This window comes from Solanum lycopersicum, chromosome 1, assembly GCF_036512215.1.
Source record: "Solanum lycopersicum chromosome 1, SLM_r2.1".
Classification (NCBI taxonomy): Eukaryota; Viridiplantae; Streptophyta; class Magnoliopsida; order Solanales; family Solanaceae; genus Solanum; species Solanum lycopersicum.
In genome coordinates, this window is record NC_090800.1 from 87,815,385 (window position 1) to 87,841,398 (window position 26,014).

General features: G+C 32.9%; 3 protein-coding genes across 8 annotated transcripts; 1 reads left to right on the forward strand and 2 right to left on the reverse strand.

The window, feature by feature from the left end:
* Positions 1-1,869: 1,869 nt before the first annotated feature.
* Positions 1,870-6,775, forward strand: LOC101259085 (glycosyltransferase BC10). The gene is made up of 2 exons (XM_004230375.5): positions 1,870-3,103; positions 5,869-6,775. The coding sequence occupies exons 1-2, from the start codon at positions 2,525-2,527 to the stop codon at positions 6,508-6,510; spliced, it is 1,221 nt and encodes a 406-aa protein (XP_004230423.1). The 5' UTR covers positions 1,870-2,524; the 3' UTR covers positions 6,511-6,775.
* Positions 6,776-8,170: 1,395 nt separating this feature from the next.
* LOC101259376 (pentatricopeptide repeat-containing protein At1g10270) lies at positions 8,171-13,255 on the reverse strand. Its single transcript, XM_004230376.5, has 2 exons — positions 10,305-13,255; positions 8,171-9,629 (listed from the first exon to the last, which is right to left on the reverse strand). The coding sequence occupies exons 1-2, from the start codon at positions 12,073-12,075 to the stop codon at positions 8,476-8,478; spliced, it is 2,925 nt and encodes a 974-aa protein (XP_004230424.1). The 5' UTR covers positions 12,076-13,255; the 3' UTR covers positions 8,171-8,475.
* Positions 13,256-14,213: 958 nt separating this feature from the next.
* Positions 14,214-22,093, reverse strand: LOC101259678 (uncharacterized). 6 transcript variants are annotated; one of them, XM_069289068.1, is made up of 16 exons: positions 21,588-22,093; positions 19,938-20,051; positions 19,314-19,373; positions 17,934-17,999; positions 17,761-17,856; positions 17,083-17,163; positions 16,870-16,988; positions 16,689-16,790; positions 16,297-16,413; positions 15,876-15,944; positions 15,642-15,708; positions 15,228-15,281; positions 15,061-15,153; positions 14,885-14,947; positions 14,761-14,796; positions 14,214-14,657 (listed from the first exon to the last, which is right to left on the reverse strand). In XM_069289068.1, the coding sequence occupies exons 1-16, from the start codon at positions 21,603-21,605 to the stop codon at positions 14,529-14,531; spliced, it is 1,284 nt and encodes a 427-aa protein (XP_069145169.1). In that variant the 5' UTR covers positions 21,606-22,093; the 3' UTR covers positions 14,214-14,528. The 6 variants fall into 6 exon arrangements, with proteins under 6 accessions (XP_069145169.1, XP_004230425.1, XP_025888904.1 ...); XM_004230377.4 differs by having other exon boundaries at positions 17,083-17,166; XM_026033119.2 differs by lacking the exon at positions 21,588-22,093 and adding an exon at positions 21,172-21,311 and having other exon boundaries at positions 17,083-17,166.
* Between the last annotated feature and the right edge of the window lie 3,921 nt (positions 22,094-26,014).

Below are 26,014 nucleotides of genomic sequence, written 5' to 3' on the forward strand. Positions count from 1 at the left end.
TAGTGAAAATAAAATATATTTTAATATAATAATCAAGTAAAAATGAATAAACAGAGTATTAATTGTCTATATTATTAGCCAACCTCTTACAAATAATTACAAAACTCATAGCTTACATGTTGGAGATGACAGCAATAGTGTTTAAATTTCAAATAAAAATTCATAAAAAATGCCAAGGAGAAGCTTGCAATGATTATGCTCCAGTAATGGTAATGCACTAACTAAATAATTATAAAAAAGATTACATATTCTATATAATTAAATAATTAGAAAGATGACACTATTCTTTATTAGTAATAAAATAATTTCCACTCATCTCCCTCTATTTGCAACCTATTTTTTCTACTTCTAACTATTCTTAAACGATTCTATTTTTATTTATTTTAAGGATTTTTAAAAACTTCTTAAATTTTCTTTTTTGTTCTTTTAAGGTAAAAGACATAAGTACTCTTAAATTTATGTTTGAAATCTCAGAGACATACTTATACTATGTTAAGATCTTATTGTCATTCTAAATTTATTTTATAAATAATTTTATATCTCTTTTCGGCCAATGTGACACTAGCTTGAAAGAAAATGTCAACACGCTGAATCCACAAGACTATGTCATGTAGATCGAAAAGGGATAAAAAATTATTTATAAAATAAGTTTTTTGAATAATAGAACTTTAGTAAAGTATATAAATGTGTCTCAGAAAATTCAAGCATATGTTAGAGCGTACTTGTGCATTTTTCCTTTCTTTTGATAAAATTTCTTTTTTAAAATTCTCTTGTTAGAAAGAATGGAAGTTGTGATTTAATTTTTACTTTAAGCATTGGATATTTAAATCTACTTGCTTGATTAGGTTAATTAATAAACCTACATCGTTTCCTATTGATATTTAATTAATCTAAATTCAACCTCGTAAATATCACTATAACTCCTTGTCAAAAAAGTTTTTGCAATTTCAAAACATAAAGCAAAGAAATCTCAACAATCTTCTAATATATATTTATATTTGTTTAGAAAAGAAAGTTATATCCAAATATATAGGAAAGTTTATAATTTTAATTATTAAAATACCAATAGATTCAAATTTTAGTCATTATAATGATCGAAGACATTTCAACTTCTGTTAATTGTAATACGTACTTTTAATCATTTTGCTAGTGAACTTTCATAAATTTAATCAATTATTAATTGTTAAATCATTTATTAAATTTATATGAGTAACTCCATATCTAAACGTAATATATTCCTCAAGAAATTTTAATATAAATTATGACATATTTTCTTTGTTTTAATTTATTTATCTAATTTTGATTTAAGACAATTTAAAAAAACAAAATAAACTTTTAAATTGTGTGATCATAAATAAAAAATATGTAAAATATCATAAATCTTGTAGTCTTAAAACTATCTGAAAAATTAGAATAAAAGAGAAACCAAAAAAGAAAAGAGTACAGGTGTATGCAACAAAATTTGAATATATGAAAAACATATCAAGCATAAACAAAATAGGAAGAAACAAGAATGTTATTGAATAAAAACAATGTGAGTACACGTTCCTTCCTTAGATTGTTCGTGATTTGACGGTCGTTAGTAATCGAATAAAGAAAATGATATATGGCTGCTTCAAAGTATTTGATCGTCAATAGCGTAACATATTTTAATTTCTTTAATAGATAGTTTAATGTTTTTCAGAATACCTGACATGATTTTTTCATGAAAATATAATACCTATTGTATAGACATAACTTAAGGTTTAAGATTGAATAGTTTTCCAAAATTCAAATTAAAATTAAAAAATATAAATAATTTTGATATTATAATTGTACACGTCTAGTAAATTTTTCTATAAAATTGAAATGGAGATAATATTTGTTAATGTTATCAAACGTGTTGTTGTTATCGTAACAAATGGGTGGGTGAAAAGAACAAAAGTTGTCAAAAACATCACCACGAGAAAACGACCAAAATTAGAGCGCATTATTCAAAGTTAAAGACAGCATTAAACTCAGTGGCAAATTAATTACCTTATTATAAACATTAATTAATTTTTCTTAATTATTCATATTATCATACAGATATCAACAATGCTTCCTCTTTTTGCCGCCTTTGCCCCCTTTTTCTTCCTCCGATCATTCAATTTTACTGTTTCCGGCAATTCCACTTTTTAATTTTTTCTCAACTCAGCTTTTTTAAATCATTAACTACTTTTATTTATAACTTGTTCTTCCTGTTTTCTTGATTTTGTAGATCACAATCGAAAAGCATCAAGATTTCTTTGTTTTGTTTCAAATCATTTAAAAGGGTTGTAATATAGTAGCGAAACTTCATCTGGGTTTTCTTCAATTTCAAATTTTGATGGATTATTCCGGTGGGTTGGTCGAATTACACGATTTTGGAATTGGGTTTTGAAATTTACTCCTAATGGAGTGGCGGAGAGTTCCATTCTTGAATTTTTCTCTGTGAATCTTGGCTGATTTACCCACTTTTTGGGGACTGGGTTTTGTTTTTGCTTGTGAAAGGTTGAAACTTTAGATGATCTTGCAACCTGAGAGTCAAAAAATGAGGAATAGGGGAGAAAAGGAAGACCTAGAGGGTAAATTGCCTGTGTCAGTAACAAGAGATTCATCAGTTAGTCTTTTAAGGGTGTTGGCAACTTTGATTGTATTTGTAATTGGAGTAGTTATTGGATTGACTTCAAGTTCACATATTGATAGGTACTTTACCTTTCAAGCTGAACAAATTATAGCAAATAATGCATTGGCTGATACAGTGAGCAAGGAGAGTGGAAATTGTTCTGTTTGTGAGAAGGAGGATTGTTTAAGCATGGATAGTTTTGTTAGGCCAAAAATTTTGATTCATGGAATGTCAGATGTGGAACTGTTTTGGAGAGCTTCGTTAGAGCCTTACAAGAAAGAGTTCCCATTTAAGAGAGTGCCTAAAGTGGCTTTTATGTTCTTGACAAGGGGAGAGTTACCATTTATACCATTGTGGGAGAGGTTCTTTCAAGGGCAAGATGTGAATAAGTATTCTATATATATACATGCCCTCCCAGGGTTTGTGCTAAGTATTTCTAATACCTCAGTTTTTTACAAGAGGCAAATTCCAAGTCAGGTATGATTCTAGTTGACATGAACTCAAGGTTGTTATATTGATGTTGTTTCATGCTTATTGTGTGATAGATGGTTTGGCAAATGCATGTTTTTTGTATTTATTTCATTAAACAATTTGTTAGTTTGGTTCTGTTTTCACATGGAGTATGTGAAATGTTTTAAGTTAGAGATGACTTATATCTGCATAAAAGATGCATGCTGACTTTTTTGATTTCTCCCAACTTTTCAGAAGGATGCTGAAATGCACTCTCTTTTTTCAAAGTTCTTTTATGCATGAAGTTCATATATGGTGTTAGGTAAAGAAAGAAATTATAGCACATTGAATTGTCAAGATGATTTGGAAGGTTGCAGAATACTTACTTAGCTGTTGAAAAGTTGAAATTTCAAACAAGAGTAACATCAGTTCTCTTGATGCAAGTGTTGGATTGCGCAGTCTATTAGGAGTTTGAGGAAATATTTCAGTTTGTGACAATATGCAAAAATATATGGTGAAACATTCTCATATCGATATTCTGTGGCAAATAAATGAGAAGATACTTTACAACATTTATTAAATGTTAAATGTTGCTGTTTACTGCCAAGGCTGGCAATGAATTTTCAATGTTGAAGTTTGAACTATTGAGCTCTGTGACTGTGATTTTGTTTTCTACAAAATTGACACTAGATAGAAGTAAGATGACTGGATTGCTGATTCAGTAACACAATCTTCAAGCAAATAAATTTACAATGGTATTGGAAAAGCAAAGTCAGAACTGTTTCTCATTGTCTCTTCATTCGTGATATAAGGGAGACATGTCTATGTTATACTTTACAGGTAGATTAATTTATTAGGAAAAAATGCTGTTCTAGCTGTAGATTGTAGTTCATAGAGTGATCATGTTGTGAGGGATGTGAATCAGAGGGAGGCTTATTGCTAGAATTTCCATATCTGAGAGTAATCCTGTGACAGAATGGATATGATGCTTGGAATCACGGATAATGGAAGGGGATGAAACAGTTACGATTATCAAGACTGTAAACAGTTACAAGTAGAAATAATGGGCTTGAAATCCCGATGTCAACATGGTGTCATAAGTGGAAGAGAAGCATTTTTGCCTCTCCAAGGAGATTCAGCCCTATGCCATACGGGCTTGGCCCTTTTTTTGTTTACTTAAATTGCTGGTGGAAATGGCCTTAAAATTATCTGCTATTATGATAATACATTTTCGCTGAGAGAAAGACATTAAGATCAGAAAGAATCTATGTTGCTCGGACTCTTCAAAAGTGCCAACAGGTGCGTGTTGGATTTGCCAAAAGTAGTGTATTTTTGGAGAATCCGAGACGGGTGCAGCATCAAAAGTGAAGAGTTTGTGCAACTAAGGAAAAAATATATAGGATTACAATAGGTAATTTAGCATTTGACCCCTTTTTATGGTATGGTCCTTGTTTTATCTTCTATATGGATTGGTTTCCTGATATGTATCGAAAATTTCTTACTAATGCCCCACTACCCTCTGCCAAAAAAATTCACGTACGCATGTGTATATGAGACGGAAAATGTTTTTCCTTTATGGGGCTGCATTTAGTGTGTGCATGTAAAGTATATGTAACACCATTTTCGGCTCCTCGTGAACCAAATCCTGGTTGCACCACTATTTCCTTAAGATTTTGATGAGAAGGAAACTAGTAATATTTGGTGCAATAGGTTGCAGTCTTGTATGTAGTTCAAGTGAGGAGCCAAAAGCTGAAATTCCCGTTAGTTGCAGATTAACAGTCACTCTAACCTTTTGTCTATCTTTGTGGGCATTTGGATTTCTGTAAGTTTGAAATGGGGAATTGAGGGACGCAGTTACTGAACTATATAAATATGACCTGTTCATGAAGTAACTGAAATCATTCAGAAAGCAGTTACCCATATCCTCAATACACTTATGTGTGTCTTACAAATGCTATCAGAGAGAAAGTCCAAGGATCATTATTACTGATGAAGGATCAGAACGTTGGAATTTCACTTCCTAAACATGTGGAACCCTGTAACCATTAAACCTTCTTTGAACAAACTTTTCAGCTATGAACAAATGAGGGAGACAAACTCGTGCCCTAGGTGCTGAGAGAAGTATCATTCAGGTCACTAATGACACCAATGCAAGTATAAGCTATTGAACCATGTTACTGGAATCACTTAAGAAGAACCGAGTTATCTGGTATATTTATGAGATGGGCTAGGCATGTAATATTGGTTCAGGTAGGGTATATTTTTATGAGATGGGCTAGGCATATAATATTGGTTCAGGTAGGGTGAGACATGGATCTTTCTTTCTTGCTTTCTGTATACTCAAAAATTTCACAGTACCTATACCAGGAGACCTCTTTTTTTTCCACAATGTTCTGGTAAGTCAAGTTATCACAATCTGAGGCGCACCCATGCTATTCATGTCTTTGTTATAGCCATCGGTAGTCTATTCCTCTTTGTAAACTTGTGCTATGTGAAGTGAACAAGGAACAATACTTATCTGTACATAGAATTAATGTGGGCTATCATTATTTGGGTATCAATATATAAGTCAAGTCCTCTCAACCTACTACATGGTTTTTCAGCAGGAGTGAAAAATCATGCAGGATGTAGATTCAGAGTAGGGAGACATTGGACAGAGTTATGTAAATGAATTGAAATCCTTTGTTTTATTAGCTAGACATTAATCCACTAGTTCTCTTATGTTTAATGATCTTTGGACTTTGATGTAACAGTGTAACAGTTAGCTAACTAATTTTCTTCTTCTTTTTCAGCATGTTGAATGGGGATCAGTAACACTTGTTGATGCTGAGAAGAGGCTAATGGCAAATGCTCTGCTCGACTTCTCAAATGAGCGGTTTGTCCTCCTTTCTGAGAGCTGCATTCCAGTTTACAATTTCCCAACTGTCTACAAGTATCTGATAGGATCCATTCATAGTTTTGTTGAATCATATGATGATCCTTCTCGCTATGGGCGTGGGCGCTATAACCGCCATATGAGACCTGATATCAAACTTCCTGATTGGCGAAAAGGATCGCAATGGTTTGAGATGAATCGGACTTTAGCTGTTAGAGTAGTTTCAGATACCAAATACTACGATCTCTTCGAAAGATTTTGCAAGCCTGCTTGCTATCCAGATGAGCACTATATTCCTACTTTGATTCGATTGTTCCACGGACCTTTAAATGCAAACCGAACAGTGACGTATGTTGACTGGTCCTTAGGGGGACCACACCCTGCTGCATTCAGCGCAGTAAATATTACTGAAGGTTTTTTACAGTTGATAAGGAACAATGGAACAGCATGTGCATACAACTCAGAGAAGACACATGTTTGTTACCTCTTTGCTAGGAAGTTTAATCCAAGTGCTCTAGAACCTTTACTGAACCTAAGTTCCAAAGTGATGGAATACTGAAGAGGATTTTTGAGAGACAAGGGTATCTTTTTTCACCCTTTCCTTGTGATTCATATTGATGTTAGATCCTTTGCTCACAAGTGTAGGTTTGCATTATGATTACTTTTCACTCCTGTAGTACATGGTTTAGAATTTCTTGGGGAGGATTTAGGTCCTTAAAATTGAGAGGAGGTATTAATTTTCTTGTGTAGACGACGTTAAATTTGCCATTATTTTTTTGTAGCTGGGTAAACTACCATGTTAATGATATCCAAGATGTTTTGTAGCTTCATCTCCAGTTAAAGTTTGTACCAGATATCTACCACATGAAAACTATTACAGTTTTGCTACTAAACAGTGCTGTATTGGAACAACTTACCATGATGTCACAAGAATAGGTAACTTAGGTGATGCTAACTTGTATGTCAATAAAGCTGGATGTGTTATTTTAGCAACCCACCTTAGACCGGAGGGGGTGAATTGGTTCGATTTCGTGATGAAAAGAACCTGGCTATTTAACGTCAATGGTGTTGGCACAAGCAGAAAGTGAAGCACCAAATTGAAGTATACAAACAGTTCTATATGGAAAAAATCTTGCTCAGGAGAGTTAAAAATCCATGACCTACACTCGTAGGATTTACCTTAAAATTTCACCAACTTCATGTGTGGTTTGAAGTTGCGATTCAATAATCAAAGGGACTATAAACTCCAACCGTCAACCCAATTGTAGCCAGACTAAACTCCTAGTCTAGTAAGCTAAACATACTCCAACAACTATCAACTGCTGAAGTACTTTTGAAGAGAAAAATGAGCTACTATCAAAGAACAAACAACTCAACCTAAACAACCCAAGAGCTAATGCAAGTGCAAATGATATTTCCTTGTTGTCCACAGATTCCTTGCTGAAATGCATGTAGCAACTTCTGATTAGCAGTCGTCATTCACCTGGTTCTTTCGATATCTGCATAACACTTCTGCAATTCAGTTAGCATGCCCGTATCTCCAAAAGACTTGATTGTTTTGTAGCTGCTTGTTAATCATCAAAACCAATTTAAGTTCAGCTCAGCAAGATGGATCCATAACCAACATTTGATCAGGGAGTACTATTCAAACCCAAAAGACGAGAAAAAGCTTTTGCACACCTCAGCATTACCTCAGAAAGGTTCAGCCTGTAATGAAAACCTGTGCAGGGTATTTATTCCTAGCATATCATTAGCCAACACTGGACATTGTTGCTGAGACATAACAAGCACAAGATAGTGGGTGATGATATCATAATGGGTGCTTAAAAAGAAAGCTTATCACCTGTATAAAGGCAAAGTCTTGGAATTGACTTGCTGCAAATAATAGAACTTATGTTGCAACTTGCAACTTCTTAGCAACCAACAGAGTTCATTTGCACTGAAATCCTGAAGTTTGAGACCCCAAAAGCTGCAAAACTAAGTCCCAAAGCAACAATCTGCAGTCATTACTGAACATAATCCATCTCTATAGTCAACATCAACAACAAAGGCACAGATAATTTACATGCCAAGTAACAGCTTATCTACAATTCATAATGACAATATATGTAGCTTACAGATGTGAATGAGAAGTGTTTTCTCGCCTGGCTTAGACAATTGTAGACTGCATTATTTAACAAAGGCTTCATCAAGTAATAAAAAGAATAACAAAGAAGATATTTTTTCGACGAGGCAAATACATTTTATTAATATGAAGGGAAAAACTTAAGTGTACAAGATGTAGAGTAAATAAATATATCTTCTCACCAATAGTACAATTTAATTTGTTTCACCAAGCACAACTATTCGATCACTTATGAGCAACTCAAATCGCAAGTATCACCTAAAACCATCAATTGTCTCTACAAAATTTGTCAATGATTTCTAGCATGTGACATCTGACATCAAGATGTTTCTATTCCTGCAGTCCTATTTAGGCAACTGTATCAAAAGCAGCTGCCTCAGAGAAACTATGCTTCCCAATTTACATTCTCCCTTGGCGTGCCACTTGGGGGTATTGGTATTGCTCAATATTGTCCCCTTGGGATGAGGCCTCTTCTGTTGCTTGATGCCTTACATATTGCCCAGGTACTTGTGCAAAAGTTGATGCTGGATCTCTAACTGATTCGGATGTGTGTGAGGTTTCATTTAGTGGATTATGAACAGGTCCTGATGTCAGACCTTGCATTGAATGGGTTCTTTGTCCATCCATGGAATAAGGTGATGCCTTATAAGGAGTTTGTGTGAAACCTGATGGCTGACCTTGATTTTGATGCTGTCCTCCTTGTCCTGCCATATAAGAGGGTGCAGATGACCATTGTGAACCCTGCGTGAAACCTGATGGGCGACCTTGCATTTGCTGTGATCCCATGAAAGAGTGCGCTGAAGCATCTTGTTGGGGCACGAAAGAAGGTGGAGATGCTTGTTGCACGTTTCTTGCAAAAGCTGATGGCTGACCTTGCATCTGCTGCGATCCTTGTCCAGCCATGAAAGACGGTGGTGAAGCTCCGTGTTGAATAAAAGAAGGTGATGCCTGATGTGAATTTCTTGCAAATGTTGATGGCTGATCTTGCATTTGCTGCGGTACTTGTCCGGCAATAAAAGAGGGTGGTGAAGCTTGTTGCCACCTTGGATTAGGTGCTGAGTGCTGGCCGTGCATTTGATGTGATCCTTGTCCAGCAACAAAAGAGGGTGGTGAAGCTTGTTGCCACCTTGGATTAGGTTCTGACTGCTGGCCTTGCATTTGCTGTGATCCTTGCCCAGCAGTAAAAGAGGGTGGTGAAGCTTGTTGCCACCTCGGATTAGGTGCTGACTGCTGGCCTTGAACTTGATGTGACCCTTGTCCAGCAACAAAAGTGGGTGGTGAAGCTTGTTGCCACCTTGGATTAGGATCTGCCTGCTGGCCTTGCAGTTGATGTGATCCTTGTCCAGCTACAAAAGATGGTGGTGAAGCTTGTTGCCACCTTGGGTTAGGTGCCGACTGCTGGCCTTGCATTTGTGATGATCCTCGTCCTCCAATGAAAGAAGGTGATGAAGCTTGTTGCTGTCCTCCAATGAATGAGGGAGGCCACGTTGAATTAAGAGCTGAAGGCCGACCTTGCACTTGTGATGATAAAGAAGCAGGTGATGTCTGTTGTCCTGCATAAAGACATTAAAAAGCTTTCAAGAGTAAAAAAAAACCACAACATTGAAGGAAATATTGTATGAGAGACCTCTTTGAGATTTAAGGACTATAAATTTAGAGACACAAATGAGCCTGTGGTGAACCATATGATGTTACACCAAACCGTATTTTGAAAATGTAAATCTCTTATGAATAATGCAAATGGAAAGAAAATATAGTTTTTCAAAAACATTAAGTAAAGGTTACTCCATTAGATAAGATGGAAGTGAAATTGTTACAACCACTTTGGATCATGTGAAGCACACATTCATTAGTCTGAATAATTTCTTAGAAAAATTATTTGAACAAGTCATTAAAGAGTATACATGTCATAAGATATCTTTGTTTCTAAATATTATTCTAAGAGTTGGCACACTTAAAAAAATTATTTGTATGAACAAGAACCTCTAGCAAAACTATTACAACTAAATAATTGTGGAAGTAGTTATTTTTCTTTAGAAAACAAAAAACAAACTAGTTAGGCCAAGAAAATTACTAACAGCTTCAATCGATTTGGTTTTTATGTAGATATTAGTGGCACATTCCAACCAATCAGTTGTACATATGCAAACCAAACATATATGCTTCAAACTAATGATTCTATTGAAAATGCAATATAACGAGATGTGCCAAAAGATGGAAAAAAGTACCTGCAGCACGAGAAGTTCCTGGTAATTGTCTAGGCAATTGTGAAAGCCATGGAACTTGTCCTCGAGGTGGTGTAGAAGGTGGAGAGTATGTAGGTTTAGTAGCAAAAACTCTTTCAATCTCCTCACGACGACCTTGGTTACCAAAACTTTCTAACAGGAACTCTCTGAGGGAACTGGTGAGACCAACACCATAGTTTATTGTTTGAATAACTAAATTGGAACTAGCATCATAATTACCTTCCTCACAGAGTGCCCTAATCACAATATCATAAGTTGTCACGTCAGGTTTTGGTTCTCTCTCACCCATCTTGGTGAGAATAGGCACGCACTCTGCAACCTTGCCTTTCTCAATCAAGAAATTAAACCACTTCTCAGCATAGACTGGAATGACTCTCAGCCCTGCCTCCACCATCTTTGTGTACTTCTCCAGTGTGCCTTCGACATTATCCATCTTCACATATGCCTCAATCATTGTCCTATAAGTTGTGACATCTGGGCTCAATGACTTGTTACACAACTCCATATAATATTTTTCTGCTTCCTCCATCATTTCAAGCTCAGAAAGTTTTGTTATCATATTATTGTAACCTGCAACATCCATTGCAAAAGGTCTGGTCTTGAGGCCCTTCCCCACCTTCTTGAAGGTCTCCAATGCCTCTGAAACCTTTCCTAGCCTAAAACACTCATTCACCATTAAATTAAAAGTGTCGGAATTCACAGCCTGGAATGTTGGTGGCGTGTGATCATCCAACATTGCATCAAACAATGCCCATGCCTCAGTTTCCCTCCCATGCCTCAACAACACCTCCAACAACACATTACAAGTTGCAGGAACCATCCTATACTTCTTATCAAGAAGTGATCGATATGATTCCATAGCCTCTTTTACCTTCCCCTGCTTGAAAAACCAGTCCATAAAAGTAGCATTCACCACCCCATCATAAACAGTGCACCTTTCTTTCAACTCATCAAACAGTTCATTTGCTTTCTCTAAATTACCCAAATTCAAGAACCCCAATATCAAATTATTATAAACTAAGGAATCCGCACCATGTCCTTTATTAAGCATTTCCCTAAGCAAATCCACAGCTTCAGCTATACGGTCAGAATCAATTAATCCCTTGGTAAGATGGCGATATGTCACAGCAGACGGACTAAAAGGCGCATTTTCAATAATATGACTGTATACTTTCAAGCCTTCATCAACCTCACCAGCTTCACAATGTGACACAATTACATGATTGTATGAAACAACGTTCGGAATAATATTATACTGATTGAAAAAGTACTGAAACAGTGCCTTAGCATCATTATACCGTCCGGACCGATACATAGCACCGATGATAGCATTACATGTGAATACAGTCGGCCGTGTGTTTGAGAAGACGGCGTGACGAGCAACAGCAGCTGCAGCGTCCAAATCACCAGCACGTATAAGAGATTGAACGCGATTGTGCAGGTTAAGCCGAGGGCCCACCAACGCTGAGGTGGTATCAGGAAGACGGGATCGAGGATCATCCGGAGAAGGCGGTCCCCTGGGTAGTGGATCACGGCGTAGGGCATTGATTGGTGGTTCAATACGAAGTCGCCTCTTCCGACGCCTCCGTTCAGCAGCGGCTTCTTCCGCAGATGAAAAAGCAAATGATCGATGAGGTAGAAGGAAATTAGGGTTTTGAGGATTGTGAACGGATGTTGTGATTTGAGTTCTGACGGCGGCGACAGTGGCGGAGGAACGGCGGAGAGAGCGGAGGAGTATGGCATACAGTGCCATGGCGGTGAGGATTTAGGCGAAACACTGAAATGTCTGAGCTTAAACCCTAGAGAAGATGATAGAGAGTTAAGAGGTTTAACTGAGAAAATACTAATGTGTGGTTGATATAACTTTTGCTTTACCTATTACACTGATCAATCACCCTATGCTTCTTTCTAATTTAATATCTTAAACTATATTTTGATATTGAAAAAATATAAATTGTAAATTTATTTTATATTTATAAGAAAAAAAAAAGTAATACACGATAAAATATTAGTCAAAATTTTTATCATTTGACGCTAAAAAAGAACCGAAAGGCAAGGAGAATTTACAAATTTTTAAAAATTACCCTATTAGAAATATTTGTTTTAATTGTTGAAGAAGGACGTAGCTAATTAAAGGGAAAATTGTATGTGATGAAAAACTAGTAAATCAAATTAAATGTTATAACCACATTTTGATTTAATTGTGCCCTATAACAAACTGTTTGTCAGTCACCTAGCTCCCTCAAATTCTCGCTCGCTCCCTCTCACTTTTATATAAACACAAATGTATAAAATGTGTTTGTATTTGTATAAACCGAGAAAGAATTGTATATATACATATATTTTCGTTCCTACTCTCTGCCCCTCTCCCAGATCTCGCTCGCCTCTATCGCTTATACAAAAAGAAACGAAATGTATAAATTGTGTTTCTGTTCGTACAAAGCGAGAGAAATTTGTATATACACATGCAAATATATATATCTTCGTCTTATACACTTATAATTATACAAGTACAAATATTTTCCTATCTAATTTTCTTTTGTCTTTCTCTCTTTCTCGTTTTATACATAGACAAATTATACAATTGATTTGTATACAATTGCTTTCCATTGTATATGTATAGCAAATCACACAACTGTTTTTTTGTATATGTATAGCGAGCTATACACATTTATGTTTGCTATGGAGCACAATTATGCAAACTTTGCTATAGCATACAAGTATGAATTTGTGTCTGCTACATATGAAAGTTGTTCTTAATTAAAAGAAAAAATGCACAAGTACCCCCTCAACCTATGCCCGAAATAACAGAGACAGACTTATACTAGACTAAGGTCATATTACCCCCTGAACTTATTTTATAAGTAATTTTCTATCCCTTTTCGACTTACGTGGCACTAGCTTGAAAAAAAAGTCAACCAGCGTTGGGCCCACAAGATAGTGTCACATAGGCCGAAAAGGAATAAAAAATTATTAATAAAATAAGTTCAGGGGTAATAGAATCTTAGTATAGTGTAAGTGTGTCTCTAGATTTCGGGCATAGAATGAGGCGGTACTTGTGCATTATCCCTAATTAAAATGGAAAACTTACATAAATATGTTATTGTAAAAAATATTTACCATTTATAGCAATCATATTTTTTTTTCACTTGATCACTTTTAATTAATTTATAATACAAGTTTAATACATATTACAAAGAACAATTTATTATTCACATACAATACAAGTTTTAATGATGAATAATACATTTATCACACATTTTAATATACTTATAATACAATGTGTCGAGTTTTTAACAAACAAACATAACATATTTCAAAAAACAATTATAATTCATATATATTACATATATAATTCACCTTTAATACATATTGCAAATTTAACATAGTATTTCTATAAATGGTAATAAATAAGAAGTGTCGCTAAAACCAGTAATTATTTATTAAAATATACAAATTCATGTAAATTTTCCTAATTAAAATCCCGAAAATGACCAACATGGGTTGTGTGCTTGTGGTACAAAGGGAGATTGTTTCATAATTTTCGAATTCTAGCTTGATAGAATGTATCTTTAAAAATGTCACCCAAATAGTCGTTACAGTGCACGATCCGAATTTGATCTGATATCTAATATGACCAATTATTCTTTAAAAATAGAAGATATAACCTAATTATATTTCAAAAGATTGCTTGCTTACTAATTACTTCGATAATTTTTTCTATTAGTTAAACAATACGATATTCAGTTTAATTTCACAAGTAGATTTTGAAGAGGGAAAGATGAACGCAATCTTTCTACCTTTGGTTAGAGAGATTATCTTCGATAGATCCTCGTTGTTTTCAAAAGAGGATTGCAAGAATAATCTGACAGCAAAATAGCAAGATACAAGTGAGCCAAGAGGTAGTTAGTAATTATGAGCAATATTGTTGATCTGAAACAAATCACCAAATTGAATGCCATAAATAAGCATACCTATACAGCACCCTTGGCATTATTCTTAGACCAAAAAAACCAAAAAAAAAAAGAAGAAAAAAAATGGTATTTACAAATACCACAAAATTTATCTATGAGAAGGAAAAATGATTCCCAAAGGCAAAAGAAAGATGACTGAATTTATCTATCAGTCTTGTATGGCTATTTACTCTTAGCTGCTCTTTGTATACAATGTATATACAAACAACTATATAACTTATCAGAAATTTCACTATGTGTATGTCTCTGTTCTCCCTTTTTCTTGACTTTGAAATGGATCAACCCAACATTGATCTTGCTTGATGGCTTTACCCCACCTCTCTCGAAAAATCTTCATTTCGATATACGATTGTCTCCTAACCTGCAGAATGTCATTCAATATAGAGTTCAAGTTTTGCACACCGACAGTGTATACAACAGGTAACTTTTCGTAGTAAACCAGATACAATAAATAGTGAACTTACCAGAGACCGATTGTCAAATTTCTCAACTGGAGCAGCCTGCAATTCCGAAAGGAGATTCACTTTAAATGATATACAAAACGAAGAGTTTATGTAATTTAAGTATGTAAGATTTGAAGAATCATACCAATGTATCAGAGTCAGACAAGTTCTTCCCTTGCGGTGAATTATTATCTAATTCTTTGATCACCTACACAAGAAAAGCCAAACACTTGATCCATTTGCTCCTAAGTAATAAAAGTAGATCAAAATTGCAAACAGAGGATCGATGATCAATGATAGATCAAGGGAAGAACTACTTGCCGTTTCTACATCTGAATTAGCACCGAGAGAAGGGATAGCCAAATGAGTTATGTACTCTGCATCAACCACGCCAACTTTCTTGGTACGATCACCCTGAGAACTAATAACATGTGTTATAATCATGCCAAGAAGAGATGAGAAGTAGGAAGAAAGTTGTTTAGATTTACCTGCGCACAATAACCAAGCTTCATATCCAAGCCCCATGCATGGATCAGGTCGTTCTGTAGCAAAAGAACGACTAGATAAAACCAGCAAAAAGAAGAGTTGCAAATTTACAAGTTAAAACATTGTCACGACAACTATATCATCACTAACAGGGGTCTTTGTGACGTTGGAAAAAGGAAAGGTGATATGCTATAGACATCTCGGTATAAAATCATAAGGACAATAGATCATTAGTACACATTTATGTAACTGCATATACTATCAAGTATCATGGAGGAGACAACTACTTACAAAATAAAACAGTTTAAGGTTTCGATTGAGTTAACTAACAAAAGATTTTGAGAAATTGTATTTACTACAACACACAAGTTGGTTGATTACTTGTTAGCACTTAAAATTAATTAAAGTTCCCCTACCTGGACCATATACCAAGCACAACGCCAAGCGGCTTTTGAGAATACCGGAGCCATCATTTCTACCCACCTGCATACCGATTAAACAAAAATGAAAAGGTTGTTTTATTACTAACAATACTTAATCATTTGAACCATAAAGAAAAAGAGGGTTACAGAGCAAATAGATTTAGTTCGAAGAAACTTGTTATCAGATATATTACATTAAAAAGAAAAAAAAGGGTTGCAGTTCTTTACCCCACACAAGGAGGTTCTGTGCTGTTGTTATCACACGTTCGGCCACCTCTATTTAATCTGTAGAACCTCCTATCAAATCAAACAAAAATACCAGTCAGCTTTTGGAACATGACAGTGAACATGCAAAAGTAAACACACAAATAATATCAGGATTCTTATTTTTTCCCAAATGCTAGAGCATAGAGATGACCCCATCGGTTGCAGGAAATCACATTATTGCCAGCTATAAAGGAATTATGACTTTTTATTTTCTAGCTGGAAACGAAGTTCAAATTTTAGTATTTGTATCTCAAACTCAAAGGGCAATTAAATACTTTGGTCCTTGAGTTTGTTTCATAAGCATCAGGACGCTTCTGCTTTGCAATAATTCGTCATCTTTTATAAGATTAACTTGCAGAACCGTAAAAATTATGAGTCTAACCTGTGCACCTTGGATCTCCCTCTGCGCACAGTAATATGATGATGTACTTCCGATTTACTAGCATCAAGTCCTGGCTGTGATATCTCCAAGCCTTCTTCTCTTACAATAGATATATACCTGAAAAAAGACTTATGCAGTGAGAACATTATCTTATTACCAACTAGCCTAATGCTTGCTGGTTATTTTTTGCTGTAACACTACATCACACCAAGATTTTCGTTGAATCTGCTCAATCATCAGTTGATATCAACTTTTTTAGCATAAAAACATGTGCAGTAATTAAACGTGTGAACCGTAAGCATTCAACAGTTGCTCTACTCTGAAATCAGCGTTTCAAGTGATATATATATGTTCATAATGATACTAAAGACCGTGCTGTAAGATAGACTTACTTCTCCGGATGAAAGTTTTCGACTCCAAGGTCCTCATCCCACAAAAAAATATAGTCGTATTCAGAAACTATATCCGGGTGCAGAAACCTCTTCGCGAACCACCTATTTTTGGAGAGTTAGATGAGTGAAAAGATGCAGGCGACTAGCAATCAGTAACAAATTTGATTAGAACTGACTTTACCATTTTGTTTGGTTCATAGCAGAGACATGTATGGCACGATTACTCCACTCAAGATCATTCCACTCATCCACCACACCATCATAGTGGAAAAGCATCACAACAAAGTCATGTTCAAGAAACTGCAACAAGTTGCAAAGGCAATTTAAAAAAAAAAACAGAAAACTAAAATGACATTTAAAAGCTAAACAGGAAGCGGAAGATGAAAAAACATACCCTTTTAACAATTTTATTCACCAGCTCTTTTTGCTTTATTCCAACTGCAATTCCCAATAAGTTAACTGAATGTGGTGACTTCTTCTGAATACAAAAGTATTTCATCATAAGCAACCAAAGAAACATTGGAAAATAGTTGAACTAGTGAAATGATTTGTCTCGTGGACAAAGAAATTTGATATAGTAAAAGTTCATGACAATTTAAAGGTCTTGAATCACTGCCATATTTCTTGAGATGACTGAAACTCAAGTAGTCTTTATACACTGGATAAGCATAGAGTTTCTGCATACTTTACACACACAGAGCACACCTATTGGTATATGATTTAAAATTTGTGTGATGTGAGTGACATCACATTGACAAAAATATTCATTCTGACTGTTCCCTTTACCACCTAAGAATAATTGTACCTGGCCTACATAATCTCCTTTGACATCACAGTCAAGACATAAAACTTCCCGTGAAATTTTGAAGAAAAAGTAAAGGACCTAAAGCTTTCTAAGCACAACAACAGATCAACTGATGAAAAGTATCAAAAAAAGCTCTTAAGGCGGTGGACTATACGTGGATGATCCATCCAACCATAATCATTCCTATGCAAGGAATCAAAGATTGAAGATAGTCAACAGTGAAATAAAAAAACTCATGAATAATTTACAACCAAAATAACTAGTTACCTCAACATCACCCCACAATGGTCGCATTTCCAGGTTTGATGTTTTAGAAACAATTCCTTCTGGGAGTGCCTCACTCCCTAATGGCCTGCACTTTTTCTGTGAGGGATAAAATGAGAACCTCCAGAGAGCCAAAGATAAAAAATCAAACAAAATAATAGCTCTGTTTCTCAAACCTGGCATTTATTATTTTGCACATTCTCTGTCACATGACTCTCTTGTTTTTCCTCTCTTGGTGGTACCTAAAAAAAATGATGTTCGGAGGTTAATTCATGTTCAATTCTGTAACTGTAGGACTAGATATCCCAATACAATTGAAGTTAAACTAGTCTTAACCAAACTACTTGTGTTCCAGATACACCAGTTAAACTTGTCTTGACCAAAATGTTCTTTTCATCTCATTAATTAGTTCACTGGTTTCAACATGTACCCTCCCTTCGTACTGCAAGCTTGGTCTAAAATATGTGCTTGTTCCAAGGATCATTACAGAAGTCAACTTGGAATCTTCTGTCGCAAAGCTGAAGTCCTAAAGAGAGTTAAGAAATATGATGCATAACAGAAATCTTAAACTAAGTTGTGCTGCTTAAGCTTTCTTATAAGATATTATTAAAGGAACATAGTAAAACACACGGTACATTTATTCGTCGTGTTCTTGCTTGGTAGCAAGCATAGGCAAAGGAATTCAAGGGGAGCAAAGAGAGGACCTTCACAACACCCTCTCTTGAAATCCATAGGAGTACCAAACCACTATAAGAACTTTACGAAGTCCAGAGCACGTAATAACAAACCCCTACAATCAAACAGATCGCTCCTATGGTAACATAAAAGAAGCAAAATATTAAGTTGTAGAACACATAAAAGCTGAATGGAAGGGAGACACGAAGGAGAAACACAGTCAACTTCCCTTTACACAATCAGAGTTCCTCAGTTTCTAGGTAGACTTCCAGTCTTTAGATAAAAAATAGAATTTAAAAAAAGAAAAGAAAAGTAACAAATTTGAGAGGGAAAAGACTAGGCAAGTTTGGGATTAAGGAAATTGGGAACTGAGAGGAAAGAGTATCCTCGTAAACAATTTGGGATGAAAGGAATAGAAGATATTTCAAGCAAACTAGAAGAGATCGACAAACTTGAAGAAATGTTTTATTTCATCTAGATTTTCAGTGTAAGAATGAATACGGTTTTATACAGATTGTTGCATCAACTTGACTGGCAAGAATACCTACACTGTTTTGTGGTGATTTAGTGAAATGAACCTCGGAAAAGTGAAACTCATACTGAGAACAAGGTTTTAAAAAATCTTCTTTCCTTTAGGTGCAGTAAATTAAGCTAGGTCCCTTTTTTTTCTCCTTTCTTTTTTATTATTAGCCAAGGTTAAGTGAGATCCGAGCTAAAGATCGGATGTAAATACGAAAGGACTCAATAACTGACACTTGTGTATTTTGTGAATGTGAATTGATGTATATAAGGTAAGTATAACTAGAAACTAGGCAGCATCTCAACAAGTTCAGAAAATTTAACAACACAATTACTAAAAGCTGTCTTCTGAAGAAACAAACCTCGCATTTTCCGCATTGTCCATTCTGCTTTGTACTGTTTATTGTAAAACCTGAAAAAGCCTGCAATATTCAAATTAGTAGTTAAAGCTTATGTAAAAGAAAATCTGAGAGGTTACACAAAATAGTTTTGGTTATAGAAGGAACAGCATAGCTGCTTAGTCCACTAATGTAAACCTAGATATCACTTACTAGGGATTTTACACAAATAAACCTAGATATCCCTTACTAGGGATTTTTACACAAATAGCCAGACGGATTCATTGTTTACTTTTTCTAGCCAGTATACATAGATTATACAATGGTTATATATGGTTAGATACATATATCATACATTTGATAAACAGTTAAGTGGGCTTGCTATTTAGGTTATTTCTTCTATTAAAACTCTAAAATGCATCTGAAGAGAAAATTTTATAATTGTCCATCCATCCCGAAGCAAATGACACCTTTGATGCCAGCTCACTTGCTTTTACGGGTTGAGTGCAAGTGATAAGAACTTTAACACTTCAATCAATCAAATCATTCAAGTAGATAAAGAAAAAAATTCCAAGTAAGTGATCCAGTATCAGTTCTACACAACCAAAATGGGTCCACTGCAATTAAATATAATTAGCTATATTATACCCTGAAATCCTTAGCCATCAAAGCACTTCCGGTAAAGTAGACAGCACAAATTAAAGCAAGAGTCAAGAAGAGGCTGCAGATAAATGATCTACTTTTAGGATCAGGCACAGAAACCTGAAAAATAGCACGAGCACAAGAAACATCGTTAAATAGAAGAACAAATTCCATAGTCTCAACTGTTTAGCAATGAAAATACAAAAATTAGTATTTTCCCCATCCGAACTACAAATCCACTTTATTTAACTGAAAACTCTCCAGTATTATTGTATTAGAGATAGTTATATGCTCCTCCCTCACCTTTTACTATTAACTTTAAACAGACAAATTTTAGCTTTACCTTTCAAAATAGAAAAAAGAGAACTTCAAACAGAGATAGTATACACTCTCATAATGGTAGTCACACAAAGTCAACCTTGGATATTAGAACCCGGAAAGACAGTAGACAGAGTATTTTGATAAATCATATACTCATATTTCATTTTGTTTGAAGTGGTAAAAATGAGTTTCCAGGATGACTTGGTGAAGTATCTCATGTTAACGCCAGATTAGTAGAAACCCATAGAGGTTTTACTAACAAGGCTTATAAAGTGTACATTAAATCACTAACAAATTTGCTGCACACAAACTGGAGCTTCAAGAGTTTAGGCCTTGAGAGAGACAGAAATTGCTCAAGCAAATTAATCTGTGTCTTTCTAGAATATGTGCTTGGTTATTGCAAGTACTAATCACCTAACAAAGCTCAAGTAAGAGGTGCTTCATAATCCTAATGCCATTATCCATTATCTAATTTTAATTAAATCCAGGAACCAAATTTAAAGAATTTAACTCTTAAAACCTAACTGAATACGCAACCTAATGTGATCCACTAGGCAACAAACCAACTTTCCAGATGCACAAGTTCAATTTTGCTTCTTCCATAATCAATTGCGAAAGGGAACAACAAAAAACTAAGGGAAATAGATGCAGGAATATAGCAATAAAAAGCTCCTTACTCCTCCAGCCACAATTACTTAGAGAAGATGGAAGTTGGGATAGCCATTGAATTATGATAACAGCTAATTGAAAGCGACACCATTGACCCTTCCTATCATATCAATATGCTACAGTATTCTACATTGCCCCCAATTCAATGATTCTCTTTTCCCTTCAATACCCCCTTTTTTCTTAAAGAAACCATCAAGAAAAATCAATTCTTCTTCAAAAATCCACTATTGTTGTATTCTTTTTCACTAACCTCAGAACCAGCATTAACCATGTAATCCTATATTAATAAGCGACAGTTCTAAGTTTCCCAATTTAATAGCAGTACTCCTTTTCCCCCCTTCAAACTCCCATCATCAACTTGAAAGAAACAGAACAAATACAAGAAAATATTCTCTTTAAAAAAAATAAAAATCACATCTATATTTTTTCCTTTTCACCAACCCCAAAAACAACAGTCAACCTCAAACACAAGAAACCAACAAAAAACAAGTCAGCACTTATACTTAAAAACACAGAAACAACCTCAAAAGAGGAAAAAAAAAAAACAAAGAAAGATAAGTTCGAATTCTTGAAACTGTAACAATCTTGATTAGTCCCCACTCCCCACCACCACCACCACCACTAATCCAAAACAACTTCAATAAAGAAGAAAAGGGGTTTACTTACAGTATTCCAAGACTTCATCTTTGCATGAATAAAGCTCCCAAAAAAAAAAAAAAACAATCCACACAACAAGGGTCTTTTTTATCAAGATTTGCTGACCAAAGGGTAAGACAAAAAGATGAACTTTTTCAAATGAATATAAAGAAAGAAAGAAAGTCGAATAGTCCTTCTAGGTAAAGCAACGGATCAAAAACAGAAAAACCAAATTCCAAAGAAAGAATGAACTAAAAAGGGTGTTTTGAATATACAATCACTTTCAAAACCGCTCAAACGATGTCGCTCCCTCTTCAAAAAAAATCTTTCAAGAAACCAAAATAAACAGACCTCTACATACACTTCCTGTATGTATATATATAGTATTAAAGATAGAAGAAAGTTGTTTTAATGAAGCAAGAAGACAGAAATAAATTAATACTAACAAAAAAAAATTAGTATAAAAATTTGATTTTTATGATTCTTGAAAAAGTTGAAACCGAGTTACACGGTGGATAGTGTTGTCGTGCTTGGACGTGATATCATTTGTCTTCTCGCGAGTAGTAAAAACATCTCTACTCGCTGTTATATTATTGCCACGTGGTAAATGGACCCCACTACCGGTCGTGGGACAATGATGCTCCAATTTTTTTTTATTCATAATTATTTAATTGATGTCTTATTTTGGGAAAAAATAATTAATGTTTTGCTTAAGATGAGAATTAAATAAAGTTAATGAAATTTTTTAAAGAGGAAAAAGGATAGCATCTTTTTATAAAAAGGAGTTTGATATATCTTTTAATTTTGTTATTTATTTGTGGTTGTTATTAAATAATTCATATATATTCTATTAGGGAAGTGTAAAAAAAAAAGTTAATCATTTTTTATTAAAAAAAATAATCTATGTCTTGATATGTTTTAAATTATGTTATTGTAAATTTTTTTATCTTTTTAATGAACGTTTAATTTGTATTTATTATTTTGATGAATAAAATTATTTTTTCCACTTATGTTCTTGTAAAATTTATAATAGATGCCCAAAAAATTATATGTGTAAAAAAAAATTATAATATAGCCGAAAAAAATTATTTTATTTTTTTCTTTTTTTTATTCACTGTTTTTTCTTATTATTTCTCTTATTCTTGCACTATAAATAAAAAAAATGAAATAAGAATAAGAAACTCAACTAATGATAAGTAAGAAACTAAAAAATAATTAACTCTTTTAAAATTAAAAGTTACAAATAATTTTATAAATTTTGCAACGGTAGAAATATGTGTGAGCTATTGACTACTTTTGTAATGATATAAATATATGAACTGATTTTATAATTAATAGAGAAATATAAGAGACATTTTTATAATAAAGATATATCTAAGACTTTTTTATTTTTTAATGTTAGTGGTATTTTCGTGATACAATTATTGTTCTTGATGCTTATGGAATTATTAATTTTTTGTTTGACAATTTTTTTTCTTACAAGGAATAAGTGTGACTTATATTAATTGGATATTATTGATTTACTAGTAAATATTGATTCTAATTCTAAGTAAGAAGCAACACGCCAACATCTTAATAAAAAAATTGTTGATTTTGATTGAAGATTAATAAAATGTTTAAACATTACGTAGTAAATAATTATTCCAAGAAAGGAACAGTGGAGCTAACGTGGCTTAATTGAAAACAGGTGTGGAATAAAGTGACATAATTATTATTTTTTTTCTTTTTAAAAAAGTTGATTTATTTTAATTTGAAAAAAGGTGTCAATTTGTTGTAATTGTTAATTTTGTTAGTGTTTTTAATGTCCACTTACTTTAATTTTCCAATATTCTTCCAATTTTAGGCAGGTAATTACTTGTTAATAACTTGTATTTTTAGAAAAGTTAATTTGATTATTTTTTAATTTTAAATTAGATTAATTAAATTGTAATTAATATTTAAATATTTAAAAATTTTAATTTTTTAATATAAAAAATAATAATCAATATTTATATAATTTGATTCACAAATATTTCGAAATGAGATATATAATTAAAAAATAGATATTCCATGTGCTAAAAACTGAACAGGTGAAATTTAACATGGTAGTTGACCCAAATTTGTTGAAAATCCTAACAAGTTTATTATATATTTTGCCTAAGGGATGTCATATTAAATCATCGTAGCTTTTTTTTCCATGTGAAAATGGATTTTTTTTTAAAAAAAAAAAAACCAAGCAAGGGTCAATTATACCAAATTCAAATTATTTAAAAAATATAAATGTGCATGTGACATGAATATAATCATGAGTTGTCTTCCATTAACAAGGCATTATCATTCCCATTTTAGTGTAGCAATTTAAACTCTCTTAATTTATTTACTACTAAATACTAAAAAGTATATTTTCATTTATATTTATTATTCTTAGCGTATAAAAGTATTTGTTTTATGCTTTATTTTTATTATTGAATTATTTATTCATTTCTTAAATTTTAAATTAATCGATCGATACAGATATTTTGAGAAATTAATTATTATTCATAAACAAATATGTAAAATTCAAACTGAAGAAATAAAAATAAATGAATGAAATATATTTTAGTGTCAGATTAATTTGACATATATAATTCTCTTTAAAACATGGAGCCTGTACAAATAGATTCCTAATACAATTAAATTTGGTTTTATATTTAATATCGGTTTAGATTGACTTATTTTAAGTGTTTAAGTCAAAATAATTTTAAGTGTTTGAATAAAATTAAAAAATATTTAAAGAATTTCTTTTAAAGCTAAAATAACAAAAATAAATTAAAAGTCAAAAGTCAATTCAAACAGGTTCTTAGATTCAAAAAGTATGTCCAGATAAATAGTGATTAAACTTTTTATCAAATGGTAATTATTATCCTAATATTTAGGACTTCAAAATTAACTTCCATCCTCATTTGATTTAGGTCAAATATTTAATTCTTTTAAACCAATATAATTAACCCTATATAAAAATAAATAAAAATGCTACCAGCAAAAGCTACAACAGCCTTACTCTAAAATTAATTTATTTTAAGCAAACGATTTCCTAATGCAATTCAACTCAATTTTAAACTCAAATCCAATAAATTAAAGTTGCGAATGGACAATAAATTTTGTTAATTATTTTTATTTTAATATTAGTAAATAATTTATGGAATTTTATTTTTTTCACATTTTAACTAACTTGTTTGGATGAAATTTTTTTGGACTTCTATAAATTGAAAATAATTTATTTTTACAAAATACAATAACATTTACAATGTAGTTTTTAAACGAAGTTTTATTGGAAAATTATTCACCCAATAGTGTGTGTTTATATACACTCCCTCCGTTTTAAAAAGAATGTCCATATTTTCTCTTTTAGTTTGTTTTTTAAAAAATGATCCCTTTCCTTTTTTGACAACATTTTAACTTGAATTTTCCACGTGGCATGTTTAAGATCACGACATTAAAAGAAATTTTGGTACATTTGTCATAACTTTAATTTAGAACCACAAGATTAAAAAGTCTTCGTTTTTTTCTTAAACTTCATTCTAAATCAAACTAGACCGTCCTTTTTGGAGCGTATATATATATATAATGCATGGTTAACTATTTATCAGTTTAACAATGACCAAGATTTGAATATTCTTATTTGTAATAAAATTATTGTACCAAAAGATTCCACTGGCGAAAAACACAGTGATGAGAATAATTGTTAGAAACCTGTGAAGCCCTTTCTCCTTATTGTACATATATATATATATATATATAAAAAAAAAACTATTTTTTTATTTTAATTTTTTTTATTGCCATGTTGAAGCAAGAAACAACAAATTTTCTTTTGTTATTTATAGAAATAATAATACGTTATTAGTAATATATATGATTTTATGCAAGTGGTGTCTATACATATATTTGGCTTCTTGTGGATTTGAAATGTGATATTTTGAGTTTTATTTCTCACATGGTCCACAAATTAATAGTTACCTTTTCAAAAAAAATAAGTAGTTGAAAAAATAATTTAGCGATAAATTAATTAACAATGAATCAGTATGTGAAGTCCATCTTTTTACCCCTAAACTAGTTATATCAATTGTTTATACAATAACAAGCTTAAATTAAGTAAAAAAACTACATAAATTTGTTATTTAGTGGGTCTAATTTTGTAAATGAATAATTAAAAGGTAATTTATCCATAATTAAAAAGAAAAAATTATAACCGACAGTTTAAGACAATATCAAACGTTGATAGTGATAAAAATGAGTGACTTTTTAATGGTTGTGGAATAGAGCCAAGGGAATAGAAAACAAATTATTTTATTTTATGTTTAAAAAAATGACAAGTTGACATTGAACACGATTATTTCGTGTGAGTCTACTAAAAATGCCACAAAATTTCCTATATTTATATTGTAGGATTTATCTTTTAATAAAAAATAAAAATTCAGAAGTTTAAATTTAAGATATTA